The sequence below is a fragment of the Rana temporaria genome, chromosome 6 (genome assembly GCF_905171775.1).
Source record: "Rana temporaria chromosome 6, aRanTem1.1, whole genome shotgun sequence".
Classification (NCBI taxonomy): Eukaryota; Metazoa; Chordata; class Amphibia; order Anura; family Ranidae; genus Rana; species Rana temporaria.
The window spans coordinates 193,354,447-193,381,446 of record NC_053494.1 but is presented as its reverse complement, the minus strand read 5'-3'; the positions used below and the strand labels follow the sequence as shown (position 1 = coordinate 193,381,446).

Genomic DNA, 27,000 nt, shown 5'->3' with positions numbered 1-27,000 from the left:
AGTTCGTCCAAAAAACCAATGCTTTCAACACATGTTAAAAGTGCTCAAATGTACCCTGGCAGGAATTAATTATAGGTAAACCCATGGGATAATATACAAATGTATTTTATATAAATTGAGAGTGAAATAAAGTCAGGAGAAGGCCTGAATTCTCCCATGAGTAATTGAATAAGAGCAGTTGATAAGAACACCTCATGTTCATTTTGATTCGGAATAATATGCTTTACTAATGGAAAACTTGCTCACGCATTTGGTATTGAATGTTGAGAAGAGATGCGCGGACTCTCAAGTAGATTTTGTCTACTGCCCCAAAGCACCGTGTACCATAAACAATTTTTCTTACTAATAAAATGCTGTGTTATTACGTTAACGCCTTGATTGCTGTGCAAGCATGCTGTAATCCTTTTTCACTTTAACCGCTTCTGGACTGCCCTACGTACATTTACTGCTGCTTGGTGGCCTCTCTGAAATAACGTACCTGTATGTGATTTCGCTCTTCCTGGTCTTGGCAACCTTCAGATTGGACACAGCGGGGGGGGGGGGGGGGCAATCAGCTGGACCTAGGGTTGCCACCTTTTCATCAAGTGAAACCAGAACACTTTAACCACTTCAGCCCCGGAAGAATTTGCCCACTTCCTGACAAGGCCATTTTTTTTGCGATACCGCACTGCAACGTTTTATCCAAACAAAATTGATGTCCTTTTTTTCCCCCCACAAATAGAGCTTTCTTTTGGGGTATTTGATCACCTCTGCCATTTTGATTTTTTGTGCTATACAAAAACGCCACAGCCCCCATACATTAGATGTGACACCAGAACCCCCTTACATCAGATGTGACACCAGAGCCCCCTTACATCTGGTGCCCCCACCAGAGCTCCCCTTACATCAGATATGACACCAGAGCTCCCCTTACTTCAGATGTGACATCAGAGCCCCCTTACATCTGGTGCCCCGAACAGAGCCCCCCTTACATCAGTTATGACACCAGAGCCCCCCTTACATCAGATATGACACCAGAGCCCCCCTTACATCAGATGTGACACCAGCCCCCCCCCCCTTCATCAGATATGACACCAGAGCCCCCTTACATCAGATATGACACCAGAGCCCCCCTTAAATCAGATGTGACACCAGAGCCCCCCCCCCTTACATCAGATATGAAACCAGAGCCCACTTACATCAGATGTGACACCAGAGCCCTTACATCAGATATGACACCAGAGCCCCCTTACATCAGATGTGACACCAGAGCCCCCCTTACATCATATGTGACACCAGAGCCCCCCCTTTATATCAGATATGATACCAGAACCCCCTTACATCAGATGTGACACCAGAGCCCCCTCTTACATCAGATGTGACACCAGAGCCCCCCTTTACATCATATGTGACACCAGAGCCCCCCCTTATATCAGATATGACACCAGAAGCCCCTTACATCAGATATGACTCCAGAGCCCCCCCTTACATCAGATATGACTCCAGAGCCCCCTTACATCAGCTATGACACAACAGACCCCTTTCCCCCTGTACTCACTCACTAACTACAGAAAAAGTTCCTCCGGCTTCCCAGCCCGCTCCTGAACAACCAGCTATACAAAGTTTGTTAAAAAGAAAAAAAAATGCAAAAAGCATCAAAATGTTTTATCCAAACAAAATTGATGTCCTTTTTTTCCCGCAAATAGAGCTTTCTTTTGGGGTATTTGATCACCTCTGCGGTTTTGATTTTTTGCGCTATACAAAAACGCTACATCAGATGTGTCACATGTTCAAAAAACGCAAAACACGCCTGAAAACTGCCTCAACTGCAACCACATTGATGTGAACCTAGGGTTTAACTAGACAGATGGAGCTGATTCTGGAATGTAGAAAAGCAGGCATTGAGTCAAATCTTGAAAACCTGAGAAAATCGATCAAAACTGGCACAGATGACATTGTTAGATTTTACAGCCATCTACTACCAACCACTTTTTACATAAAAAATTATGACAACTGTAGTCTTTGTTTTCATTGGGAAGATATTATAATATTTGCTTCTCGCATTTTCCGGTAGAAGTGTTTTTTTTTTTTTTCAGGCGATTACAAGTTCAGGGGAAGTATCTGTAAGGTCAGCTGGTGTTGTGGGAAAAAGAAGACGCGTTCTATTAAATTCAGTAGTAAAACGACAGGAGAATGCTCCTCTTATTATCATGGGCATGTGTTTATATTTTACTTTCCTTAATTGGCTATCCTTTATTTACTTTAAATGAACAATTTGGCAAGTTTAGCTCCCTTGATATCAGCGAGGCACAAAGTGTGTTAGAAGTTTGGATTATAAAGTCATACGTCCAAGGCTGCAAATCCAAACATCCCCCAGATACTTGAAAAATAATTGGCTAATGTAAATGAAAATCAACTCGGTCAAGATACTGCTTCACTTTGTCTCTCAGGAGTGCAATGAGTTAATTTAAGCTGTTTATTTAAATACCTGCAAATATGTGAGATGAACAACATATTGCTCTGTATTTTTAACATTGCCTTAAAGGATCAGTCCACTCAAAAATGATGCTTCAGTCTGGGATGGATGTCGGCGGATTGAAACTTCTGAAGGTTCGTAGGGATTGGAGTGAAATTGGAAGTTTTTGTTTAGTACAAATTTTGGTGAAAATGGTAACATTTTGGCAAAATGTTGCCAATTTGTGAAATGCGTCAGTGAAAACTAAGGTGATTTGGGTGTCTTTCAACCACTTCAATACCAGATAATTTCCCTCCTTCCTGCCTAGGACAATTTTCAGCTTTTAGCGCTGTTGCAATTTGAATGACAATTGTGCGGTCGTGCAGCGCTGTACCCAAGATATATTTTTATAAAATTCTTCTCACAAAATAGAGCTTTCTTTTGGTGGCATTTGATCACCTCTGCAGTTTTTATTTTTTGCGCTATAAACAAAAAAAAACAACAATTTAAAAAAAAGAAAAGCAATATTTTTTGCTATAATAATTCTCCCCCCCAAAAAAAACAAAAACAAAGGGCCAGATCCACAGCCAGGCGGCGTAACTTAACTTTTCCCATTTAAGTTACACCGCCGCAAATTTCCCAAGTTAGTGCCCGATCCACAAAGCACTTACCTGGAAATTTGCAGCGGTGTAACTTAAATCCGTCCGGCGCAAGGCGTTCCTAATTTAATGGGGCGAGTCCCATTTAAATTAGGCGCGCTCCCGTGCCGGACGTACTGCGCATGCTCCCGACGTCATTTTCCCGACGTGCATTGCGCAAAATTACGTTACGCCGAGTTTTGTGAATCAGGCCGGGTAAAAAAAGTTGCATCGGGAAAAAAAAAAGATACGGCGGAAAAAAATAATAAAAAAAAAAAAAAAAACAGCGTCGCGGGAAAGAAGGGTCTACTTTTACAAGGTGTAAACAGTTTACACTTTGTAAAAGCAGCCCTAATTTTGCACTTGCAAACTAATACTTACGGAGAAAAAACGAAGGGTAAAAGCTTCGTGGATCTCCGTAAGTGCTAATTTGCATACCCGAAGCGGCATTTCGACGAGAAATGCCCGCAGCGGCGGCCGAGGTACTGCATCCTAAGATCCGGCAGTGTAAGTCCCTTACACATGTCGGATCTTCTGCCTATCTATTGGAAACTGATTCTGTGGATCAGTTCCAAAGATAGAAACAGGGATACGACGGCGTATCAGTAGATACGCCGGCGTATCCCTTTTGAGGATCTGGCCCCAATTTCTTTATCAGTTTAGACTAATATGTATTCTTCTACTTATTTTTGGTTAAAAAAATCACAATAAACTATAGCGTCTACAAAATAAGGAATAGATTTATGGAATTTTTAATACTAATTTCTTTACTAGTAATGGCTGTGATCAGCGATTTATAGCAGGACTGCGACATTGCCGCGAACAGATTGGACACTTTTGACACTTTTCTTAGAACTGACAATTTAAAAAATATAAACTGATAGGCACTGATATGCGGCACTGATGGCACTGATAGGAGTCACTGATGGCACTGATGGGAGGGCTAAAATGTTTAAATATACTTCAGCAAACACTCTCATAATGCCAGTTATTTGAAGAATATCAATATTTCCAGATGACCCCGTTTAGAATCCAACAGCCAGCATATAATTAAGAAGAATGAAATTATGATTTGACAAAGACCAAAAATGATAAAAATCAAATGCATATATCACTTTGGAGATTTATGCCCTGTACACACGATCGGATATCTGATGGAATCTAATCCGATGGATTTTTTTGTTGGACATCCGATAAAGCTGACTTTCATCAGTCTTGCCTACACACCATGAGTCAAAAATCCAACCGTGTCCAACGCGGTGACGTAAAACACTACGACGTGTTGAGAAAAATGAAGTTCAATGCTTCTGAGCATGCGACGACTTGATTCTGAGCATGCATGGATTTTTCTCCGATGAAGTTCTACACAGACGATCATTTTTTTCTATCAGTTTTTTATCCATAGGAAAATTTTAAAACAAGTTCTATTTTTTTTTACTGATGGAAAACAAACCAATGAGGCCCACACACGATCGGTTTGTCCGATGAAAACGATCCATCGGTCCGTTTTCATCAGACAAACCGATCGTGTGTACAAAGCTTAAGGCTTTATGTACAAGGGACTTTTTTAAATCCTCTCCTGAATGATTTAAATGGAGTTCCACCAGTGTTTTCGTTTATTAAAAGTCGGCAGCTACATAGCTGCTGACTTTTAATAAACCGACACTTACCTCACCCACGGTCCAGCGATGGGGCTGCCTGGAGGCTCGCTTTTCTCCCCCTCCTCTCCTCAGCACCGTCATCGTAACTGTGGGCACGCGACCGTGACAGCTTACAGCTTCACGGCCAGGTGCGCACTGTGCATGCGCGAGTCGCCCTGCGCTCTCCTATTGGCCAGCCGATCTTCTGGGACCTGAGTTGTGTCCCAAAAGATCAAGGGCCACCTAGGGCGAGAGGAGGAGTCACCTAGGTGGTCAAAAAAAGGAAGGAGTCTAAAAAGAGGGTACACCCCCCCCCCCCAAAAAATGACAAAATGACATGCTGATGTGGCATGTCAGGGGGCGAGGAGTGCTTAAAGCGGAAGTACCACTTTTGGGTGGAACTCCGCTTTAACTTGACAGATAGTAACCCATGTTTAAAACTTCAGTTTTGCCGTGTTTACAAGCCGCGTTTGCATTTAAAAACATTTAAAAAAAATATATTTGTTTTTTCAAAATAGCCAAAAATGAAAAACGCCTGTTAATGAAAAGTGAGTTACTGCGCTCAGTGGCGTTTAGCGGCGTTTAGAAGCGTTTGGCACTTGAAATGCCTCTAAACTCAGCTTCTGAACCCATTTTTTGGCATTCCAAAAAAAGCCTCTAAACTCAACTGCCTAGAAACGATTGTAAACGACCCTGTGTACATGTACTGATAAGATAACATAGAGGAGAGTTCGGGAGCAGTTGAGAAAAAAATCCCAACTGCTCCTAAACGTCCGTTTAGCAGCAGCAGTGAACATGAGGCCTAAGGCCCCGTACACACCATAGAATCTATCCGCAGATAAATCCCATCGAATGGGTTTCTACGGATAGATCCTATGGTGTGTACACTCCGGCGGATATTTATCCGCGGATAAATCTCCCCTGGGACGGATTTCCAGCAGATGAATATTTGCTGACATGCTCAACAAATCCATCTGCTGAAGTCCATCCCAACGGATGGATCCTCTCGTCTGTACAGACTCACCGGATCCATCCGTCCAAAGGGATTCCCCGCACGCGTCGTAATGATTTCACGAATGCGTGGAATTCCTTATATGACAGTGTCGCGCCCGTCGCCGCGTCATAATCGCAGCGACGGCGCGACACGTCATCGCCAGAGGATTTCGGCGCGGATTTCAATGCGATGGTGTGTACACGCCATCGCATAGAAATCTGCTGAAATCCTCGAGAGGATTTATCCGCGGATACGGTCCGCTGGACCGTATCCGCGGATAAATCCTCTCGTGTGTATGGGGCTTAAGTGTGACCAATTAGCCATCTGCACATTATAGCAAAGGTATGTTTGGTATCTACCTGACTGATATGTTCTTGTACATTTGTGTAACCTCATTTTATGATGATGCCTCTATTACAGTCAGAATTACGGTGTATGAAACTTATCTCTGTGTACTTTGAAGACTCACAGATGCATATTGAGCAGTCACATAGCATACAGGGCATTTACGGTCTGACTTCCACTAGAAGACTAGTTTAATGGAGTTTGACTTCTGATGGTATGCTTTGAGTCTTGAGCTGGCTGTGTTTTTTTTGTAGGGGGGGGGGGGGGGTATATGAAATGTGTCAGTTCTCTAACTGGCCACTACAGACATAACATATAAATCTAATTGTTTTGTCACCAACTTGTGAATATTGGAGAAATGAGGGTGGCACTGTGTTCAACATGACTCCCTATTCTCCATTCCTCGTTTTCATCACAGGTCATCTTGCCTGTGCACATCCACCTAAAGTCAGATATCAGTTCTGAGCTATATGGCTGTTAATGCCAGCCTAGCCTGTTTCAATAAGTAGAAGAGAACAGACTTTTCCGAACACACGTGTACAATTAAATAACTTACTGTATATTGTACATATTTCACAGTCTGAAACTGAATTGTAACACACTCTTCCTTCTTCTTTTGTCTCCAGCTTTAAAATTAAACTACAGTGCTTCGGACACATCTGAAAAAAACCGTGTTAAAACCAGACTGAAGAAGTTTATTACCCGACGGCCATCACTGAAGACCTTACAGGACAAAGGAATCATTAAAGGTATTCAGCTGGCTGTTCTCAGTCCTGTATAAAATAAATGCTTCCAGCTCTGAACTTATAAAAATGTGGTTTGCTGCATAAGTTGTAGCAGCGCCAATGAGAGAAAAAAAAGAAGAAAAGAAAAAAGAATGAAGATAATGGAGCTTGGAGCACTATAGTGGAAGCACTATTTAATAGAGTAGGGAAGGGTGAGTCCATCTATTCCTGCATTGTGCTACCAGTCCCGAAAGCCTCATCACTTTGGCACTCTGGACATCAGTCACACTCCAATGCGTCAGGGTCAGGGCCGGACTTACCATTGGGCTTGACTGGGCTCAAGCCCATGGGCCCTGCCCAATAGGGGGCCCCCTTTAAAAAAAAAAAACATTTAGGGTTCCGGAGGTCCCCAGGCCCCCGGAGGCCCCAGGGCCCCGGACGGCAACCCCCCTTTTTTTATTTATTTTTTATAAAAAAAAATTGTTATTTTTATATATATATATATATATATATATATATATATATATATATACATATATAATTATTATTATTAAAGGGCCCAGAGGTCTCCAGGGCCCCCGGATGGCAACCCCCCTTTATTTTTATTTTTTTATATATTTGTTTTTTTATTAAAGGGCTCAGAGGTCCCCATATGGCAACTCCCCCCCTTTTTTTTATATAAATGTTTATTTTATTTTTTTTGTTTATATATATTTTTTTTTTATTAAAAGGCCCAGAGGTCCCCAGGGCCCCGGATGGCAACCTCCCTTTTTTTATGTATTTTTTATAAATGTTATTTTTTTTATATTTTTTTTTATTAAAGGTCCCAGAGGTTTCTTTTTTCTTTGTACTAAAGGGCCCAGAGGTCCCCAGGGCCCCGAATGGCAACCCCCCTTTATATATATATATATTTCTTTATTTCTTATTTTTTTGTAAAGGCCCCCCCCCCCGCTTCTCAATTTGCGGCAGCCCCCCCACTTCTCAATTTTAGGCGGCAGCACCCCCCCTGGTTTTCTGCTCCAGGGGCCCCATGCCTTAAGCTGTGTAAGGGGCCACAAAATTCCTGATGGCGGCCCTGCGCATACCTCCCAACACGCACGGATTCTGCTGGACTTTCCTGCACAGGCAGCTTCTTCCCGCAGTCCCGCGAAAGGGTTAATTTTCCCGCACTGCAAGAGGAGGCAGCACGGAAGCAGGAGGAACCGGAGCGGTGTGTGGAGGACTGTAGCTGCTGAAGGGAAGAAAGCCGACAGCCGGGCTAATGACAGTCTGTGGCCTCGGCTGTCGGCACAGGTGAGAGGCACTCCCCCCCCCGCTCAACAACTGCAAACTGCAACAACTGCAAACCCCCCCCCAGGAGGAACCGGAGAGGTGTGTGGATGAAGGGAAGAGAGCCGACACATTCCGTGCACAGGTGAGAGGCACCCTTCCCGTTCACCAACTTTAATGCGCCACCCCCCCTCCGCTCAACAACTTCAATTCACCCCCCCCGCTCAACAACTTCAATTCGCCCCCCGCTCAACAACTTTAATGCGCACCCCACGCTCAACAACTCATTCGTCCCCCTGCTCAACAACTTTAATGCGCGCCCCCCCCCCCCGCTCAACAACTATGATCCCCCTGCTCAACATCTTCGATCCCCCCCCAATTCTCGGCTCCAGGGGGCCCCTTCAACACTCAAGCCCAGGGGCCCCCACCACCCTAAGTCCTGCCCTGGTCAGGGTTGTACCCATCTTCATGTACAATGCAAGAGTGTGACTGCTGTCTGGAGTGTCAAAGTGATGAGGCTTTGGGGACTGGTTGAACAATACAGGGGAAGTCTGTTGGAGTAGGGACCCCTAGACTCAACGAGTATATATTTTTTTACGTTTAGCTTTAAACTTTTAAAAAGTAAATGTACTGGACAAATCTTACCAAAACTAGGATAGGTTTGCCTTTTTTTCTTGTTCGATGTTTTTATTGAGGTTTACATAAGAAAGGCAAAGAAATGTATAGACTTATGCATGGGATACATTCAATGCAAACATTATCATACATTTGAGTAAACAACAAGAATACGATCTAGTAGCAATCTGTATAACAAAGTAATTTAGAGAACTGGAGTGAGAGCCCCTCATCCTTTGGTGAACCCAGTGAATCGTGGCTCCAGACCACCCATCCACCCCTCATGGGCTCAAACTGTGAAGGGGTGGGGGCACGTTTATACGGTGATGTCACGTACCTGGTAGGAGTCTGATATGACAAGGTCGGCCTCCTTTGTATCTCCTACCCAAGCCCCACTGGAGGTGGAACAGATGGTGGCTAGGGTCAGGAGGAACACGAGTGCCTGGGAATGTTGCTTGTAGAATCTGCGGTGGAAGTAGTAGGCCCGGTGGCACCAGCAGGACAACAGGTGAAGATCTGGGATGGAACTCAGACAACCAACGGATGTTAAAGAGGAACTCCAACCAACTTGCAGGTTCAGGCTTGGTGGCTTGTCAGTACTTTCTATGGTCAGGAGACAGGAGAGCACTGGACACAGGAGAGCTGAGAAGATAGAGAGCCAGCACAGGTTCCCAGAGGCAGTGTTAGAGCCGGGCAGACGATGGAAGCGAAGTCGTGGAGATAGTCGGGTTCGGAACAAGGCATAAGCAGGAGCAAGGTCAGGTGAAGGCCGAAGTCAGGTACCAGTAGTCAAGTATATCAGAATCCAGAAGCAGAGTCAGAGGAAGCCGGGATCAGTAACGGGTATCTGGTAGGTAATAAGCAGGATACAGAGAATCAGGATACAGATGAAGACCAGTCAGTAGACATGTGCGTTCCCATTCGTATGGAATGGATTTTCGTACAAATTTGTTAGTATTCGTACATTCGGATCAATTCGAACATCCGAAAAGCTAAAAGAACCAAAATACAAAAATTACGGAATTATGAATAAGCAAAATAACGAACAAGCGCAAATACAAACGTACGATTGGACAATCTTACTAAAATACGAAACACCGAAAAAGCAAAATAACAAAAATGACATCTATAACGAACGATTTGCATTCCGTATTTTAAATCCTTTGTCTGTTCGTATTTTCATTCGTATGTTCGTATTTTCATTTGTGTGTTTTGTAAATCTGTTTCTTCGTTTGTTCGTAAATTTGTGTACTCAAATCGTTCTTTTGAATGGGCACTGGGTAGTGTAGTTAGTGAGTGATGTATCCTATTAATGCCGTATTTAATAATAAAAAAAAATTATATTTGCCATTGTACAGTTTACATTTATTTCACCAGTACCGTGATAGTCCAACCATGGCACCACCCCCCCTTCTTTTGGCTCTTTGGTTTGGGGACCTTAGATCCAATTTCTTTATATTCCCAAGAAACTACTCTGCCTCGAAAACAGGGATCCTGCAATTTCCCGAAACATTGACTTGGTTTACGTGATTAAAGGGCAAGATTATCACTCTACCAAGTTGTGCTAGGGAAAATCTTTATATTCCATATTTTTACAGATGTCATCTGTCTCTGCTTGTCACCATAGTAGAAAATGGTGGGAGATGTCCCCATGAGCGCACAGGTGGCAATACAACCATAACAGGTGTTCTAACTCTTCCACACTTTATTAAAAAATAAATTATAGATTTGCCTGGAGATGGGCTTTCAGGACTAAGACAGACCAAAAAGATTGCCTTAGTGGCCATTAGACAGGTAAGTAGCAGTTAGCTGTGTTGTCATCTCTTAGGCAGGACTAATTTAAAATTGACCTTTTCGAGGCAAATGGAAGGTCCGCTTTTTGAAAGCTCTTTGACTCCTCCCCTTCCCCCATTGCAAATGGCATAAAAAGCTATTTATAAACCAAACGTTCATCAAAAAAGTAATTCTATCAAGAAAACTTGGAAAGTAACAAATACGTTAAGGAGCATCCTCCATGGCAAACGGAAAGGCCATCTTTCTGATTGACCCCTGCCGCCCCATCACAAATAGTACAAAAAGCCACTGGTAACAAAAATTGGCCCAAATAAATAAAAGATATTTGCCACGCCACCCCAGCCTTTGGGGAGGCACAGGTGGTCATCGTGCCTTCTAGAAGAGCTTGAAATCCCATGAGAATGCACTCTAGGCCTTGCAAGAATGTGTTCCCCCAGGAATTTGAGCTCTGGCCTCTCCCAAAAAGGCATGGGGGCATTCCCTTGTGATCTCCAGAAGCTTTGAAGGCCAGGGCTATGGATTTTGGGACCAATAGTTTGTTTACAATGGCCTTTTATGCTAGTTAAGATGGGGGCTGTCAAAAAAAAGCAAACCTTCTATTTGCCATGGAAGATCGGCTTTAGGGTCACTAAAGTATTTTTTTTTTAGCTAAATAGCTTCCTTTACCTTACTGCAGTACTGTTTTTTTTCATGTCCTCATTGTTCGTTTTTGCTTTGATGTTGCTGTAATTCCTCTCTGTTCTGGACACTTCCTGGTTGTCTGTTTCCGGATCACCACAGTACTGGGAGATTTCTCACTGTGGTGACTAATCAAGGAGGTGTGTCTAAAACCCCTCAACACCAATCCAGTTTTGTTCTGCAAAACCTTCACTGCTCTCTATTGGCTCTCTGGCTCTGTACATCAGAGAACCAGGAAACAACAGTAAAAACGAAACTAAACTGTAGGTACATTATATGATTGGTTTTTATCTATTTTTAATCATTTTTAAAAATAATCAGTTAACTATTATGTCTCTATACCCTGTAAACAGTAATTTCAGCAACATTTTTTTTTCCTTTAGTGACCCTTTAACTTATTTGTTGCTTTTTCAGTTTCCTCCTCAAATTTCAGCAGTTTAGATGCATTTTTTGCCTTCAGTACCTAATGATTATTTTATTATGGTTACTATCATTTATTTATAAACACTGCCTGGCTCTCTGGATAAAGTTAAACCGTTCCAGAATTTATCTTTTGAAAAGCAAATACCAGTTCCAATGTAAGTAGAGCTGTAGTTTGTATCTGCAATGAACTTTTCAGATGTGCAATTGAACACATAATAGATTTAGGGAGGTTTTCATCAGCTGTTGTAATATTATTTTCTTTTACGTCGGTTCCACACATTTGTGAATTTTATATCTGCATCTATGTGTTTTAAAAAAAAAAAAAAAAACTTTTTACTGTTCATTTGTTATGCAAAGAGAGTGTAAAACATTCAGAGTAGGTATTTGCAATGGTGCATATATGTATAAATTGTGTATTTTTATGTATATCAGTCAATTTACTGAATAAGTAGGAGGAATCTGTATTCACTTTGAATACCCAATCATGTAAAATAAATAATAATAATAAAACAATATTTTTTGGTAACGTGCGATTGGTTGGATGAAGATTATTTAGCTTTTGTGAATACAGTAAAAACCTTGGATTGCGGTTAACGAGCACTTCGCAATACGAGCACTGTATTTAAAAAAATTCTGACTTTTTTTTTTAGATATTTATTATAGCAAAAAGTTAAAAATATATTATTTTTTTAGGGCTGTTACTGATTAAAATTGTTGTGTTCGATTAATCGTTTTTTTTTTTAATCGATTAATCGACTAATTTCGATTAATTATAACGCACATACAGATCCAATTACTTTTAGCTGATCTCCTTGCAGGCTGATTCCCAGTGCAGCTACCAACCACTGCTGGAAAAATGGATAGCAGGATACAAAAAGCACACAAAGGCAGCGCTCGATGGGAATAGCATTAAAACTTTCATAGTCTTCAAGTAGGTAACAAAATAAATATTGCACTGGAGATAAAATCGATGTAGCTACATAAACTGTAAAAATGGTGGGAGTAATACCAAATGGTAGCAAAAGCAGTCATAAAAACATGTAGCTAAGTATGATACTGGTATAAAAATGTGTACAACGATACCACTGCTGAATCCAGATGAGGAGGGGGTTAACATCAGCCAGTCGGCATGTAGATGTCCCAGTGAAGGGAACTATCACAACTCCCAGTGGATGGTTGTAGATTGCCAGGTTGATAGAGGGAAGTGATAGAGGGAAGTGTAACAGCCCTTGCGTGTGGCAGATAGTAAGGTCCCGCCGGCATGCAGATATGAAGGCACAGCAAAGGAGCCCTTCAGATGAACACGGCAAGCCCTACTGGTGTCCGTGATTTCACCGGATCTCCAACGGAACTCCCTGAAGGCCTGAAAGCCGACGGAGAGGTGAGTACCAATCAAAAGAATTTTGATCGATCAAAAAAATTAAAGATTAATCGAGGAATTAATAGTTAATTTCCACAGCCCTATATTTTTTCAAAGGTGTTTTTTGTTTTTGTTTTTTGTTTATAGCGCAAAAAAATCTAAGGCCCCGTACACACGAGAGGATCCATCCGCTGGAATTGATCCGCGGACCGGCTCCAGCGGATAGATCCCCTGGTGTGTACAATCCAGCGGATCTGTTTCCGCGGATTTTTATCCCCTGGGATGGATTTCAAGCGGATAGAAATTTGAAGACATGCTATCAAATCTATCCGCTTGAATCCACCCCAATGGATTGATCCGCTGGTCTGTACAGACTCACCGGATCAATCCGTCCGAATGGATCCCCCGCATGCGTCGTAATGATTCGACGCATGCGTGGAATTCCTTTTATGACAGCGTCGCGCACGTCGCCGCGTCATCATCGCGGTGACGTCGCGACACGTCATCGCGAGGGGATTTCGGCGCGGATTTCGATCCTATGGTGAGTACACTCCATCGGATCCAAATCCGCGGAAATCCTCGAGAGGATTTATCCGCGGAAACGGTCCGTTGGACCGTATCCGCGGATAAATCCTCTCGTGTGTACTAGGCCTGAAACACAGAGGTGATCAAATACCACCAAAATAAAGCTCTATTTATGGGGAAAAAAGGACATAAATGTTGTTTGTGTGAAACGTCAATTGTCGGTAAAAGAGGTGCAGTACCATATTGAAAAAAAATGGCCTGGTCATTAAGGGGGTAAATCCTTCCGGGGCTGAAGTGGTTAACCTGCAATATATACATTTTTGGGGATTAATGTCGCTTTAGGAAGCCATGTATAAGTTTTAATTTCACCTGAAATCCCCCCGTAGTTCATTGCAGTTTTTAACATTCAACTCAGATACGCATTTAACTTTTAAATAGGAGTAAATATTTACAAAGGAAACTGTTGTGTTTGGAATAGATTTTATGTAAAAGATAAGTAATGTGTAAATATATTGTCCAAGCTAAAAAAAATGATGGTGTTTTTGTAAGTTTCCTATTGACATTCTGTCTGTTGCTTGATGCATGCTGTACAGATCTCATGTAGATTTATGGTGCGAACCGAAGTCACTAGTTTTACTCTCTCAGCCAATTCCAGAAATTGCTACAGATGCCCTAAGATATTAAAATGGACCGTTCTGCTGAACTCGGTCTCATTGGTTTTAAATTGATAGCAGATGAAAGAATGAGGCTTGTGGAACACGGGCACGGGACTTGGATCCTTTTTTCCTGAGTTCTCTGAAATGGTCATTTAGCATGGGAAATTTTTGCTAAGTTAATGAATTGTATTTCCTTATAATCCATGTGCATGCATTTAATGATGAGCTATTTTGTTCGGAAGTCCCAAAGAATCCAGTTTCCTGAGAAAGTCTGAAGTTTTCTAGGCTTTGTTGGGACCATGATAAAACTGAAGTTTAAGTCTAATGAAATGCCTAGCCAACTTTTTTTATTATTCGGGGGGTAGAGAAGCGGATGTTCAGAGCTCCTGGCATTTTTTTGTATAAAGCAGGCAGCAGGTCAAGCAGCTCATGATGGGTACTAAGGCCCAGATTCACATAGAATCGCGGCGGCGTATTGTATCGTAGATACGTTACACCACCGCAAGTTTTCATCGCAAGTACCTGATTCACAAAGCACTTGCGAGAAAACTTCCGCCGGCGGCCTCCGGCGTAAGCCCGCGTAATTCAAAGGGGCGTGTGCCATTTAAATTAGGCGTGCTCCCGCGCCGGACGTACTGTGCATGCTCCCTTTTGAATTTCCCGCCGTGCTTTGCGCGAAGTGATGACATTTATTCGAACGGCGACGTGCGTAGCGTACTTCCGTATTCCCGGACGTCTTACGCAAGAAGGAAAAAAATTTAAATTTCGATGCAGGAACGATGGCCATACTTTATACAGCACATACGTGCTGTGTAAAGTTAGGGCACCTAAAACGACGACTAACTTTGCGACGGGAAACTAGACTAGCAGCGACGTAGCGAACGCAAAAAAACGTCGTGGATCGCCGTAACTACTAATTTGCATACCCGACGCTGGTTTACGACGCAAACTCTTCCCATCGGCGGCCGCGGTATTGCATCCTAAGATCCGACAGTGTAAAACAATTACACCTGTCGGATCTAAGGGCTATCTATGCGTAACTGATTCTATGAATCAGTCGCATAGATAGAACAACAGATATGACGGCGTATCAGCAGATACACCGTCGTATCTGCTCTGTGAATCTGGCCCCCTAAGTTCTAAAGAAACGCTTCAGGTTTGGAAGGAAAAATATAGTTACACTCCAAAACAAAAAAACGTAAAAAGAATTTTTTTAGCCAGCACAAAAAACAAGCAAAATTATAAAAATAATTAATTTTTATTACAAAATGTATAAACACAAATTTATAAAACAACATGGCTGATAATATGAACGGCCAAATTATCCCATAATACTCATTATATCATAACAACCTAATTCACCAAATTTGAAAACATTGGCAAATTGTTACACGTGGAACTCAACGCGTTTCAATTTTGAATTCATTTTCTTTAACCACTTCAGCCTAGGAAGGTTTCACCCCTTTCATGATCAGGCCATTTTTTTGCGATACGGCACTGTGTTGCGTTAACTGACATTTGCACGTTTATGCGCCGCACGTTTATACAACATGTGTGTCCTTTTTTTTCCAACAAATAGAGATTTGTTTTGGTGCTATTTGATCAACTCTGCGGTTTTTATTTTTTGAGCTATCAACAAAAAAAGATCGACAATTTTGAAAAAAAAAACACTATTTTTTACTCACTTTACTTACTTTACTATAAAGCACATCCAATAAAAAAATGAAAAAAAAAATCAAATTTTCTTCATCAATTTAGGCCACTATGTATTATGCTACATAGTTTTGGTAAAAAAAATCCCAATAAACGTATATTGGTTAGTTTGCACAAAAAGGTATCGTGTCTACAAACTTTGGGATATTTTTATGGCATTTTTATTTTTACCAGTAATACAGGTGATTAGCGATTTTAAGCGGGACAAATTGGACACTAAGGCCTTGTACAAACGATAGATTAACCAGAGGACAGCTTCATCGATCAAAACCGATCGTGTGTGGGCCCCATAGGTTATTTAACCATAGGTTAAAAAAAAGCCAACTTGCTTTAAAATTAACCTATGGATTCCTAACCGATAGCTCAAAACCATAGCTCATTGTTAATCGGCACGACCATCGGTTAAAAATCCATGCATGCTCAGAATCAAGTCGATGCATGCTTGGAAGCATTGAACTTCGTTTTTTTCAGCACGTCGTTGTGTTTTACGTCACCGCGTTCTAACACGGTCGGTTATTTAACCTATGGTGTGTAGGCGTGAAGGACCATCAGTCAGCTTCATCGGTTAACCTATGACAACGATCCTTCAGACCGTTTTCCTCTGGTTAACCTATCGTGTGTATGAGGCTTTAGTGACACTTTTTGGGAACCAGTGAGACAAAAATTGCACTGTCACTGTATAAATGATCCTGGCAGGGAAGGGGTTAACATCCGGGGCAATCAAAGGGTTAAGTATGCTCCTAGGGAGTGATTTTTAATTGTGTGGCGGATGGTTCAACTGGAGGAAACACAAGATCACTCTCTTCCTCTCTGACAAAAAGGTGGTCTGCCTTGTTTATATATGCAGATTGCCGTTCTGCCTCTCCAGTGAACAATCGGTGGGTCCCGTCAGCATTTAGGAAAGAATCCAGGCCTTTCTTAAAACAATCTACTGAGCTGGCCAGAACCACCTCCAGAGGGAGCCTATTCCACATTTTCAAAGCTCTTACTGTGAAGAAACCTTTCCATATTTGGAGATTAAATCTCTTTTCCTCTAAATGTAAAGAGTGCCCCCTTATTCTCTGTGATGACCTTAAAGTGAATAACTCAACACCAAGTTCACTATATGGACCACTTATGTATTTATACATGTTGATCATATCCCCCCCATAATCTCCTCTTCTCAAGAGAGAATTCCTCCGTTCCTCTAATCTTTCCTCATAGCTGAGCTCCTCCATGCCTCTTATCAGTTTGGTTGCCCTTCTCTGCCCTTTCTCCATTTCCCCGATATCCTTTTTATGAACTGGTGCCCAAAACTGAACTGCATATTCCAGAGGTATTACTAGTTTGTAATTTGTAGCGGGGCAAAATTATATCTCTCTCTCCGGAGTCTATGCCTCCCTTAATACAAGAAAGGATTTGGCTTGCTTTGGAAACCACAGCTTGGCATTGCATGCTATTATCAAGCTTATAATCTACTAGAACCCCCAGATCCTTTTCCACTATTGACTCCTCCAGCTGTTCCTGCCCTAGTATGTATGACGCATGCATGTTTTTAGCTCCCAAGTCCATAATGTTACGTTTATCTACATTAAACCTCATTTGCCACACATTTGCCCAATTAAACAGTGCATTGAGGTTGGCTTGTAAGTTGGAGACATCCTATAAGAACGTTATTCCTCTCCTTGGTGTCATCAGCAAACACTGAAATGGTACTTTTAACAGCCCCCAAAATAAAATAAATGATCCATAGGTTGTCGATAACCCAATAGCACAAGAAGCACCAGGAGTCATACAACAAGGATGTGTACTAAAAATAATAATCAAGTAGGATGTCATATGAATCTCAAAAAAAATAACAAATAATTTGTCCCATTAACAGCAAAGTACATAGTAGCTAAGGGTCTTTTAAGGCCCAATTTAGAAAAAAAAATGTTCCCTAAATCTCAGGATGTTTCTAGTACAATATAGGGGAAGTAAATACAGAGGGGCAAATAAGTCCCCAAATGAGGATGCACTAAGACAAATGAATAAAGGCAATTAATTAAAGAAGCTTCCTGACATTACAGACTGACCACAAACATACCCCTGAAGAAGAGTGTGACAGAACCCAATGTCACTATGTGTTTTGGAGGGGGCTGTGGGCTGGCCTCCTACCCAAAGACTATGGCCCTGCAGAGAATTAGGGACTTAGGGACAAAATGGCAATGTAATGAGATCTCTATACAGGCTGCATCCCCCCTCACGTCACTGTGTTTTATTGTGTTGCGTCATGGCACATAGACAAAGGATGTGGAGACACATACCAGCAGGGGATTTGTAAGGAGGTGCTGACTGCTTACCATAATCCCTTGGTGTGTTTCAACTGTAGGTGTTTGAATATACAAGTGTCGAGTTTCCAATGGTTCTTCCTTGTCCCCTACCCATGACAAGGCTAAGGGGAGTGTCCCTAACTGTGTTTAAAAGTGTCGGTTTTGTACCTAATAAACAGTTTATGCTCTACATGTTTAACCCTCAACATCTGTGTGGTTCGCCTCGTGATTGGGGGGTTAAGGGCTGGTTATGGCGAGTCTGCTGGCTGCGGGTACGTTTGGAGAACAGGAGACACAGGTCTGGCGGAGGTGCCCATCCGGTGTATCTGAGATCCGTCACAAAGAGTAATTTAAAATCAAAACACGTTGGATTCAAAGTCAAAGTTTGACTGTATTTGTTACAAATTTGGTGGCAAGTGTTGTGTTATTTTTACCATTTGTGCTTGTTTTTTGGTGACTAAAATTATTATTATTTTGTTATGTTTTAAATATAATCACTAGAAATGTGGCACATTGGCTTACATCAGACCATATACATTATATTCCACACCAAAAATGAGAGTCCAAAAATAACATTTATTAAACGTTGATGTGTTTCATGCATGAGGGATCAAAGAGTACCCCCTTTGAGTATATTTGCTATTAGGATGAACTGGTCTGTTTGTTGGGTTCATGAGTAAATGGATATGAGGTGTTTAATACAGTAAGTAGTTCACTGGCTTATTTGGAGTTGTTATAGAGTTGATCTTAGGAGCCTACGACTAGGAACCTGCCCTTGTCAGCAGTAAGAATAGGGGGGATTAGAGCCTCGAGTGGAGGATCTATCCCAGGTTCACCCTTTATCAAGGCTTAAAATACAGATGAAGGTGAATGTTGAACATATAATATAGTGCAAATGATCCCTGCTGTGGAACAGTCGAATCTCACCCTTTATGAATATTTTAGGAATGAAGGAGCACTTTTTGGCCTTCATAATGTATTGAATACAAGTATGGAACTCATCAAACTGGTTTCATGAAATAAGCTTTATATTTGGCTTTACATTTTGGGTGCGGCACTCCATTCTTGTCTCTCTGGTCCCAATCCAAAGAGTTCTTTGAGGACTTTTAGTAGATATGAGCTTGCTGCCCAGAGGTTTATGCATATTAATACATGTAATTTCCTCTGAAACCGTTGGAGCAAGCTTCAGTTTGGGATCAAGTGCCTCTTTCGAAGATGTTCCCCGAACTCCTATTCAGGAGAGAAAAATGTTTGGTGTTCCTCTACCTTCTGTCAAATAGGAACACAGACAGCAATAAAAAACGAAATCCTCTATAAATACACTTCAAATGAAACACCAGGAAGACAACTAAGTACATATAGTAGATGAAACATACATATGTGAACTTTCTTACTTGCTTAAATATGTGTAATTCTGTTTAGCCTATTATATGATCAAGGAACCCTTGTAAGGACATCTTAGCTGGGTGGTTTGACTTTTGTCTACAACAGTTAACCAATACATCTTAATCACCAACTCACTGCAAACCGCTGATTTAATGATGAAACACACTGTCATTCCTGTGCTCACTCTGCTGTCTCCTCCTGTCAAAAGGCTTCTTGTGTAAGATCGACAGCACCATAGTGGCTGAGTGGCTGATTGACTTACAGTGCTGCCTGATCCTTTTTACAACTTAAATATTTTTTTCCCTTAAGAAAACCATTTGTGTGCCAGTTGCCTGTCATTGGTCCCCCAGCAGCAGGGCCGTCTTAATAGAATTGTGGGCCCCTGGGCAAAGTAATGCTCTGGGGCCCCTACAATGGAGACAGCACAGGTAAACAGACCAGATATCCCCCAGCAAAAATATACAGTGCCTTGAAAAAGTACTCCTTGGAATTTTCCACATTTTGTCATATTACAACCAAAAACGTAAATGAATTTCAGTGGGATTTTATGTGATAGACCAACACAAAGTACCACATAATTGTGAAGTGGAAGGAAAATGATAAATGGTTTTCCATCTTTTTTTTTTACATATAAATATCTGAAAAGTGTGGCGTGCATTTGTATTTAGCCCCCTTTACTCTGATACCCTTAACTAAAATCTAGTGGAACCAATTGCCTTCAGAAGTCACCTAATAAGTAAATAGAGTCCACCTGTGTGTAATTTAATCTCAGTGTAAATACAGCTGCTCTGTGAAGCTCTCAGTGGTTTGTTAGAGAACCTTAGTGAACATACAGCATCATGAATGCCAAGCCAAGGCACACACCAGACAGGTCAAGGATAAAGTTGTGGAGAAGTTTAAAGCAGGGTTATGATACAAAAAAAATATCCCAAGCATTGAACAACTAAAGAAACACTGTTCAATCCATCTTCTCAAAATGGAAAGAGTATGGCAGAACTACAAACCTACCAAGACATGGCCATCCACCTAAAGTGACAGGCCGGGCAAGGAGAACATTAATCAGAGAAGCAGCCAAGAGGCCCATGGTAACTCTGGAGGAGCTGCAGAGATCCACAGCTCAGGTGGGAGGATCTTTCCACAGAACAACTAGTAGTTATGTGCTCCACAAATCTGCCCTTTATGGAAGAGCAGAGAAAGCCATTGTTAAAAGAAAGCCATAAGAAGTCCCATTTGCAGTTTGCGAGATGCCTTGTAGGGGACACAGCAAACATGTGAAGAAGGTGCTCTGGTGAGATGAGACCAAAATTGAACTTTCTGGCCTAAAAGCAAAACGTTATGTGTGGCGGAAAACTAACACTGCACATCACCCTGAACACACCATCCACACCGTGAAACATGGTGGTGGCAACATCATGTTGTGGGGACTCTTTTCTTTAGCAAGGACAGGGAAGTTGGTCAGAGTTGATGGGAATATGGATGGAGCCAAATACAAGGCAATCTTAGAAGAAAAAAAAGTTAAAGTCTGCAAAAGACTTGAAACTGGGGCGGAGGTTCACCTTCCAGAAGGACAATGAATACAATTCCAATTGAGAATCTGTGGCAAGATTTGTAAATTGCTGTTTCACACTCAACAGTGCTTAGTCATAGCTATGACTAAGCACTGATGAGAGTGTGAAACACGTCACCTAACCTATCCTGTACCCTGCTGTGTTTTGTACTTTTGTTATTTTATACAGTAAGGGCGCTTTTATTGGAGTGCGGCTGTCCAGACCTTCCCTCTTCTAATTGCTATATGCTTAGCCTGCACCTGCTGCTTCTACCTTGAGGAGAGTGTTATTTAAACACACCTACCTGAAGCAGTGATCCCTTCAACATCCCGAAGGAGTTTGAAGATCCCTGCTCTACTCCAAAACATTGACAAAGTTGGCTACAGTTTCTTAAGGCCAATCAATTATGTTAACCAACAGTTTCCATATTTTAACAGCCATTACCTCTCAATGCAGTCTGGTTTCCACCCTGACCCTTCTCCCCTCCCCCATTGTTACTCGTGAATATGATGCCATCACTTCAGATGCAATCTTTGAAAACATCAAATCTATTAACCCCTTTGCCTTAAAACTGCGTAAAAACCATTTGACATATTTATGGAAACCAACACAATTAACATTACAATCACCTTCTTACAATTTGTCAAAATACGAGGAAGGCAAGGCATGTGAATGCACTCATTTGAAATTGGTGAGATCTCACCTGATGTACCGATATACTTGAAGACGGGCAACATGTCGACCGAGAGATACCAGCAAGAAATCATCTCACACTAAACTGCAATTCATTATTTAAATGTGATTACACAATTAGCAGGTGGGGACGCAGTCGCATCATACATCCTTCATAGCGGGTGACATGTCATTAAAAATAGCAACAAACAGGAATCGCCAACTTCTCACCTACACCCGCTTTATTGAAAAACATTAATTTAAGAAACATGACAAGAGAGAGCCAGTGATGTGTCTGAGACTTATATTAGATTTAATTAGCATGTATTTCCACATCTTGACATGCAAGCGAGAGGTGTTTATGAATAATTACTATGTTAAGATACCAAATTAACCAGTTCACTGGCAGGGGGAGGACACAGAAAGCAGGTAGAAGTCCTGGAAACATGGCTAACAAGGAAATTATTGTAGTTTTAGTCATTTTTAAGATTATTATTTTTTTGCACGCACAAAGCAAGGCTACTTTCCCACAAGAAGTAATGCAATCACATTCCAATGCCGCGTACACAGGACCATTTTTCATGACGAGAAAAATGCCATTTTTTAAATTGGTTGTTAAAAACGATCGCGTGTAGGCTCCAGATTTAATTTTTCCGACGAGAAAAATGGTCATTAAAAATTTAGAACCTGCTCTATTTTTTCTGTGTGTAGGCTTTAAAGACGGGGAAAAAAATGCGCATGCTCAGAAGCAAGTTATGAGAAGGGAAATTTGCATAATCAGCCCAAAGAGTGGCGCCATTCGAAAGGAACTTCCCCTTTATAGTGCCGTTGTACGTGTTGTACGTCACCACGCTTTTCTCTAGCATTTTTTATCACGATCGTGTGTATGCAAGGCAGGCTTGAGAGGAATCACGTTGAGAAAAATGTTGTTTTTTCCATGACATGAAAAACGGTCATGTGTACGCGGCATTAGGGGTGATTTACAATGAGTATAGCAAAAACAACAGAGGGAAAAAAACAGGGGATTTTAGGTATAACCACCAATCAGGTTTAAGCTCATATTTTTTTTCGGAAAATTAAGCAGAGAATTTTATTGGTCATCTAGGACAGTGTTTCTCAACTCCAGTCCTCGGGGCGCACCAACAGGTCATGTTTTCAGGATTTCCCTCAGATGAAACTGCTGTGGTAATTACTAAGGCAGTGAAACTGATAAAATCACCTGTGCAAAATAATGGAAAGCCTGAAAACAAGACCTGTTGGTGCGCCTTGAGGACTGGAGTTGAGAAACACTGATCTAGGATGCAGTCGCCGCACTTTTGCTTCAATTTAAATGTTTTCTCATTTCTTCTAAATTAGAATCTTTGATTCAAAGGGGGCCAATAAGGGGAGATGGATCAGATAGTGGAGTGAGGGATCCGACGGGGTGGGGAGGCGGTAAAGAAGCATACATACCGTAGGTGAGAATAACTTTGCTACAGCTGGATAGCTGAAGGAGCAAAACAATCACCAAAGCGTTGTTCTATGACTCTTCAGTGCCAGAGGACCTTAACCTTGTTCCATTCGCGGACACCTGGATTGTATGTTTTTGAGTGCCAAACTCTTGGATTTATTATATCTGGCCTTCCTGTAGAGAATTAAGGGCACACTATGTGGTTTTTGGACCTTCCTTGTTTTTTATCATGGGGAATGCATCTGCTATTTGTATTGAAAAATAGTGATACAATATCCCTGATGAAGATTTTTATGATTATTATCAATTGAAACGCGTTGGGCCACCAACAGTTTGATCTGGTTGTTTCTGCTCCACACAGCGCACAGTATCACTTTAACTCTTTTTTCAACATAACAATGTTTTAATTTCTATATGTAATATGTTTGATTCCTCAGTGGAACTTTTTCTACGAATATTTGTAAAATACATTTTTTTTTCAAAAATACCTTTTTCATTGCCTTAAAAATCCCACTACAGAGGTTCTCCACATTTTGTAAATTTTTCTACAGTCTGGGCTAATAGGAAATGGTCACATTGCCTTGAATGGGTAAAATTGCAGTGTCCATTTAAAGATGAACTCCAGGCAACAATGGCTAAAATACTGTACATATATGCAGTGCCGATCCTGACCTCCCTGGGGCCCTAAGCAAAATGACATGTTACATTAAAGTTGAGAAGTGGGGGGGTCTGACTAAAAAGACATCTTACATTAAAGTGAGAAGCTGGGGGTAACTTTTTACCTCTTCTCCCATGCAGCGAGTTGAGAAGCGGGGTGAGGGGCTGAAAATTAATTCTCACCAGGCGGGGCCTCTAGTAATTTGGGGGGCCCTCTGCAGATTTGCGGGGCCCTAAGCGGCTTGCATAGTGAGCCTATAGGGCGGATCGGCCCTGCATATATGTGAACAGGTTTGACTTCTAAAAGATTTGTAATTTTGCACAGTGCATCACATGATCGGTTAGACCTGGACTTTCAGTTTTGGTAGTAAGAGCTCTATGTGTTGATGGAGCACTAGATCCAATGGTAGACAGAATTTTGTGAGTCAAAAACTAATTTAAAGAGGCAGCTCTCTGCCAATCTGGGTATCTCAGAGGGTCTCTGGAGTAGTCAATAAAGTATTATAAGGATAAGAATGCCAGAAAGCTTAAGGCCAGTTAAACACGAGGCGGACTCCGTGGCTACGGAGTCTACCTGCTCCCGCCAGCTCAGTCGGAGATCAGTCCGCAGATCTACGCTGAGCTGGCGGATGACAAGCTCCTCTCTGCTCACTGAGCGGGAAGGGGCTTGTGCAACGCCGCTGATTCCTTTGGAGTGATCTGATGAAAATGAACAGCATGTCCGTTTTCATCAGATCTCACCGGATATGATCCGCCATGGACAGATATTGACGTATCGCCATACGTTTGATTTTGGCGAATCGGGTCAGATGTCAGCGGAAATGTCTCCGCTGACGCCCAATGCTTAATAGGACTGCATGGAGCGGCCGTTCATGTCCGCCGTCAAAACGGACAGGTGAACCTGAACCGTGTGAAAGGGGCCTAATTCATTCCAGTAAGATTTTTATTTTCCACAGTTAACAGTCAATAAAAAAGCCAAACATGTTTCGAGGGCTCAAAACTCCCTCTTCATCAAGGTTGGGGAACAAAAATTACAGAAAGCATTATGTGCCTAAATATTCAGCTTATATTGTTTTATGTTATTTTGTTTCTAAGTCCTGATGAAGGGGGAGGAATATTGATCCCCTGAAACTTGTTAGCGTTTTGATTGACCATTTGGGAAAATTAGATTCTTACTAGACTTAATCAAGATTTGTGGTTCTCTCATCCTTCTGATGCTCTATAGACTAGCAATCGGGCATTTGCCAGCAGCGGTGGTGACTACACCATATAAGTACTGATGACAATACATAAATAATTCTAGAACTTCTAGCACTGTGATCTAACAACTATGTGAAACATGTCAGTTATAGTTGTAGTGATGGTAAACTTTTCATGCTATAAACTTGTTTTTTATCTCACACCATCAATTTGTCATTCTTCTGCACAGATCAAGTGTTTGGATGTCACCTGGCAACGCTCTGCCAACGCGAGAACTCCACTGTTCCTAACTTTGTGCTAATGTGTATAGAAGCCTTGGAGACGAGAGGTAGGTGACAACAGATGGTAACAGGTCAACTTTCTGGCTAGTTCAGTAACAGTCAAATGCTAATACTATTTGGAATGTGTTCTACCAGGATCATGTAATGTGCAAAGAGAATATAATTTCACAAAGTTAACACACCAGATAGGAATCCTTATTTTTTTAAAGTGATTGTATAGTCAGTTTTTTAACTGTTATCTACAGGTAAGCCTATAATAAGGTTTAGGAGATATTCCCCTCGCAATGAGCCACTGACTGCAGCGGCGCATGTGCACAGGAAATTCTCGACTGAAAGCCCGGCAGACGCCGGACCTTGTGGGAAAAAAGTCTCGGGAGGGAGTGATGGCATTACGGCTACAGCCAATCAGAGGGCTGGAGCCGCGATACCCGGAAGACACGCCGAAGCAACATGTCAGCTACCTTGGCGTGAATCAAGTGAGTTACCAACGCCTCGTTCTAAAGTATGTATTTCATACTGAGCTAGTATGCGGGTATGCAACCGCTTTAAGTGATATGTGAAAAATAATCACTTTGCAGAAGATAAAGACTGCCGACCTCTTGTAAAACCTGTGAATTGAGATTTGTGTGTAGTAACTTATGACAACCTGCAGAAAAATCTAATTTTTGCAGATTAGAGTTTGATTGGTGGAGAACAATTGCAGCCCACCAATCGGCACCAGTCTTTGCATATGAAGATGAAAACAAATGTGAAATATCAATGCTGTACAGAGAGGTCAGAGTCTCATGCCACGTACACACAATCATTTTTCGGCATGAAAAAAACGTTGTTTTTCAAAAACGTCATTTAAAATGATCGTGTGGGGGCTTCACATCAACGACAAAAAAAAATTCAAACATGCTGCATTTTTTAACGTCGTTTTAAACAATGTCCTTTTTCGTGTTGTAAAAAATGATCGTGTGTGGGATAAAACGACGTAAAAAACCTGCGCATGCTCCGAAGCAAGTTATGAGACGGGAGCGCTCGTTCTGGTAAAACTACCATTCATAATGGAGTAAGCACATTCATCACGCTGTATCAGACAAAATAGCCCGAATCGTCTTTTACTAACACGGAATCAGATAAAGCAGCCCAAAGTCGAATTGAACTTCCCCTTTATAGTGCCGTCGTATGTGTTGTACATCACCGCGCTTTGCTAGATAATTTTTTTAAAACGATGGTGTGTAGGCAAGGCCGTTTTAATCATGAAGTTGGGAAAACTTTGTTTTTTCGACATGCTGAAAAACAATGTTTTTTTTTCATGCTGAAAAATGATCGTGTGTACGTGGCATTAGTTTTGTTTTCTGTCCTGAACTACAAACATGGAAGAGAGAAATCTCACTGATAATGGGAAACTTAGCTTTTCTTAGAATCCACATTCAAATGTTAAATATATCTGTAGCACCCTCGTAGGTAGATGCTAGAAAAGAGTATAGTTTTTGGTCCTTCTGCTTACCAGGATGATACCAGGATGATGGTCTCTGCCTACCAGGGAGCGGGATCTATTGGTTAGGTCTGCTCATTGCGCTCAGGTGCAGCTCAGCTTGTTTGAGTGTCCCTCACTGATCCAATAGGCAGGCTTATTAGACAGGGACCTGACAAGTGAGTGCACAGGCTTTGTTACAGTCCTATTGGCAGAGGAGAAGTGCTGCATTGCATGTTGGGATA

At 41.7% G+C, this 27,000-nt stretch overlaps 1 protein-coding gene across 1 annotated transcript in view; it reads left to right on the top strand.

Annotated features, from left to right (window-relative positions):
- The window catches only part of ARHGAP15 (Rho GTPase activating protein 15), a 721,117-nt gene that overhangs the window by 435,144 nt on the left and 258,973 nt on the right, over positions 1-27,000 (top strand). Inside the window, exons 8-9 of the mRNA XM_040358038.1 lie at positions 6,678-6,800; positions 25,242-25,340. Coding sequence (XP_040213972.1) covers positions 6,678-6,800; positions 25,242-25,340 — 222 coding nt within the window. The remainder of the gene's footprint in view (positions 1-6,677; positions 6,801-25,241; positions 25,341-27,000) is intronic.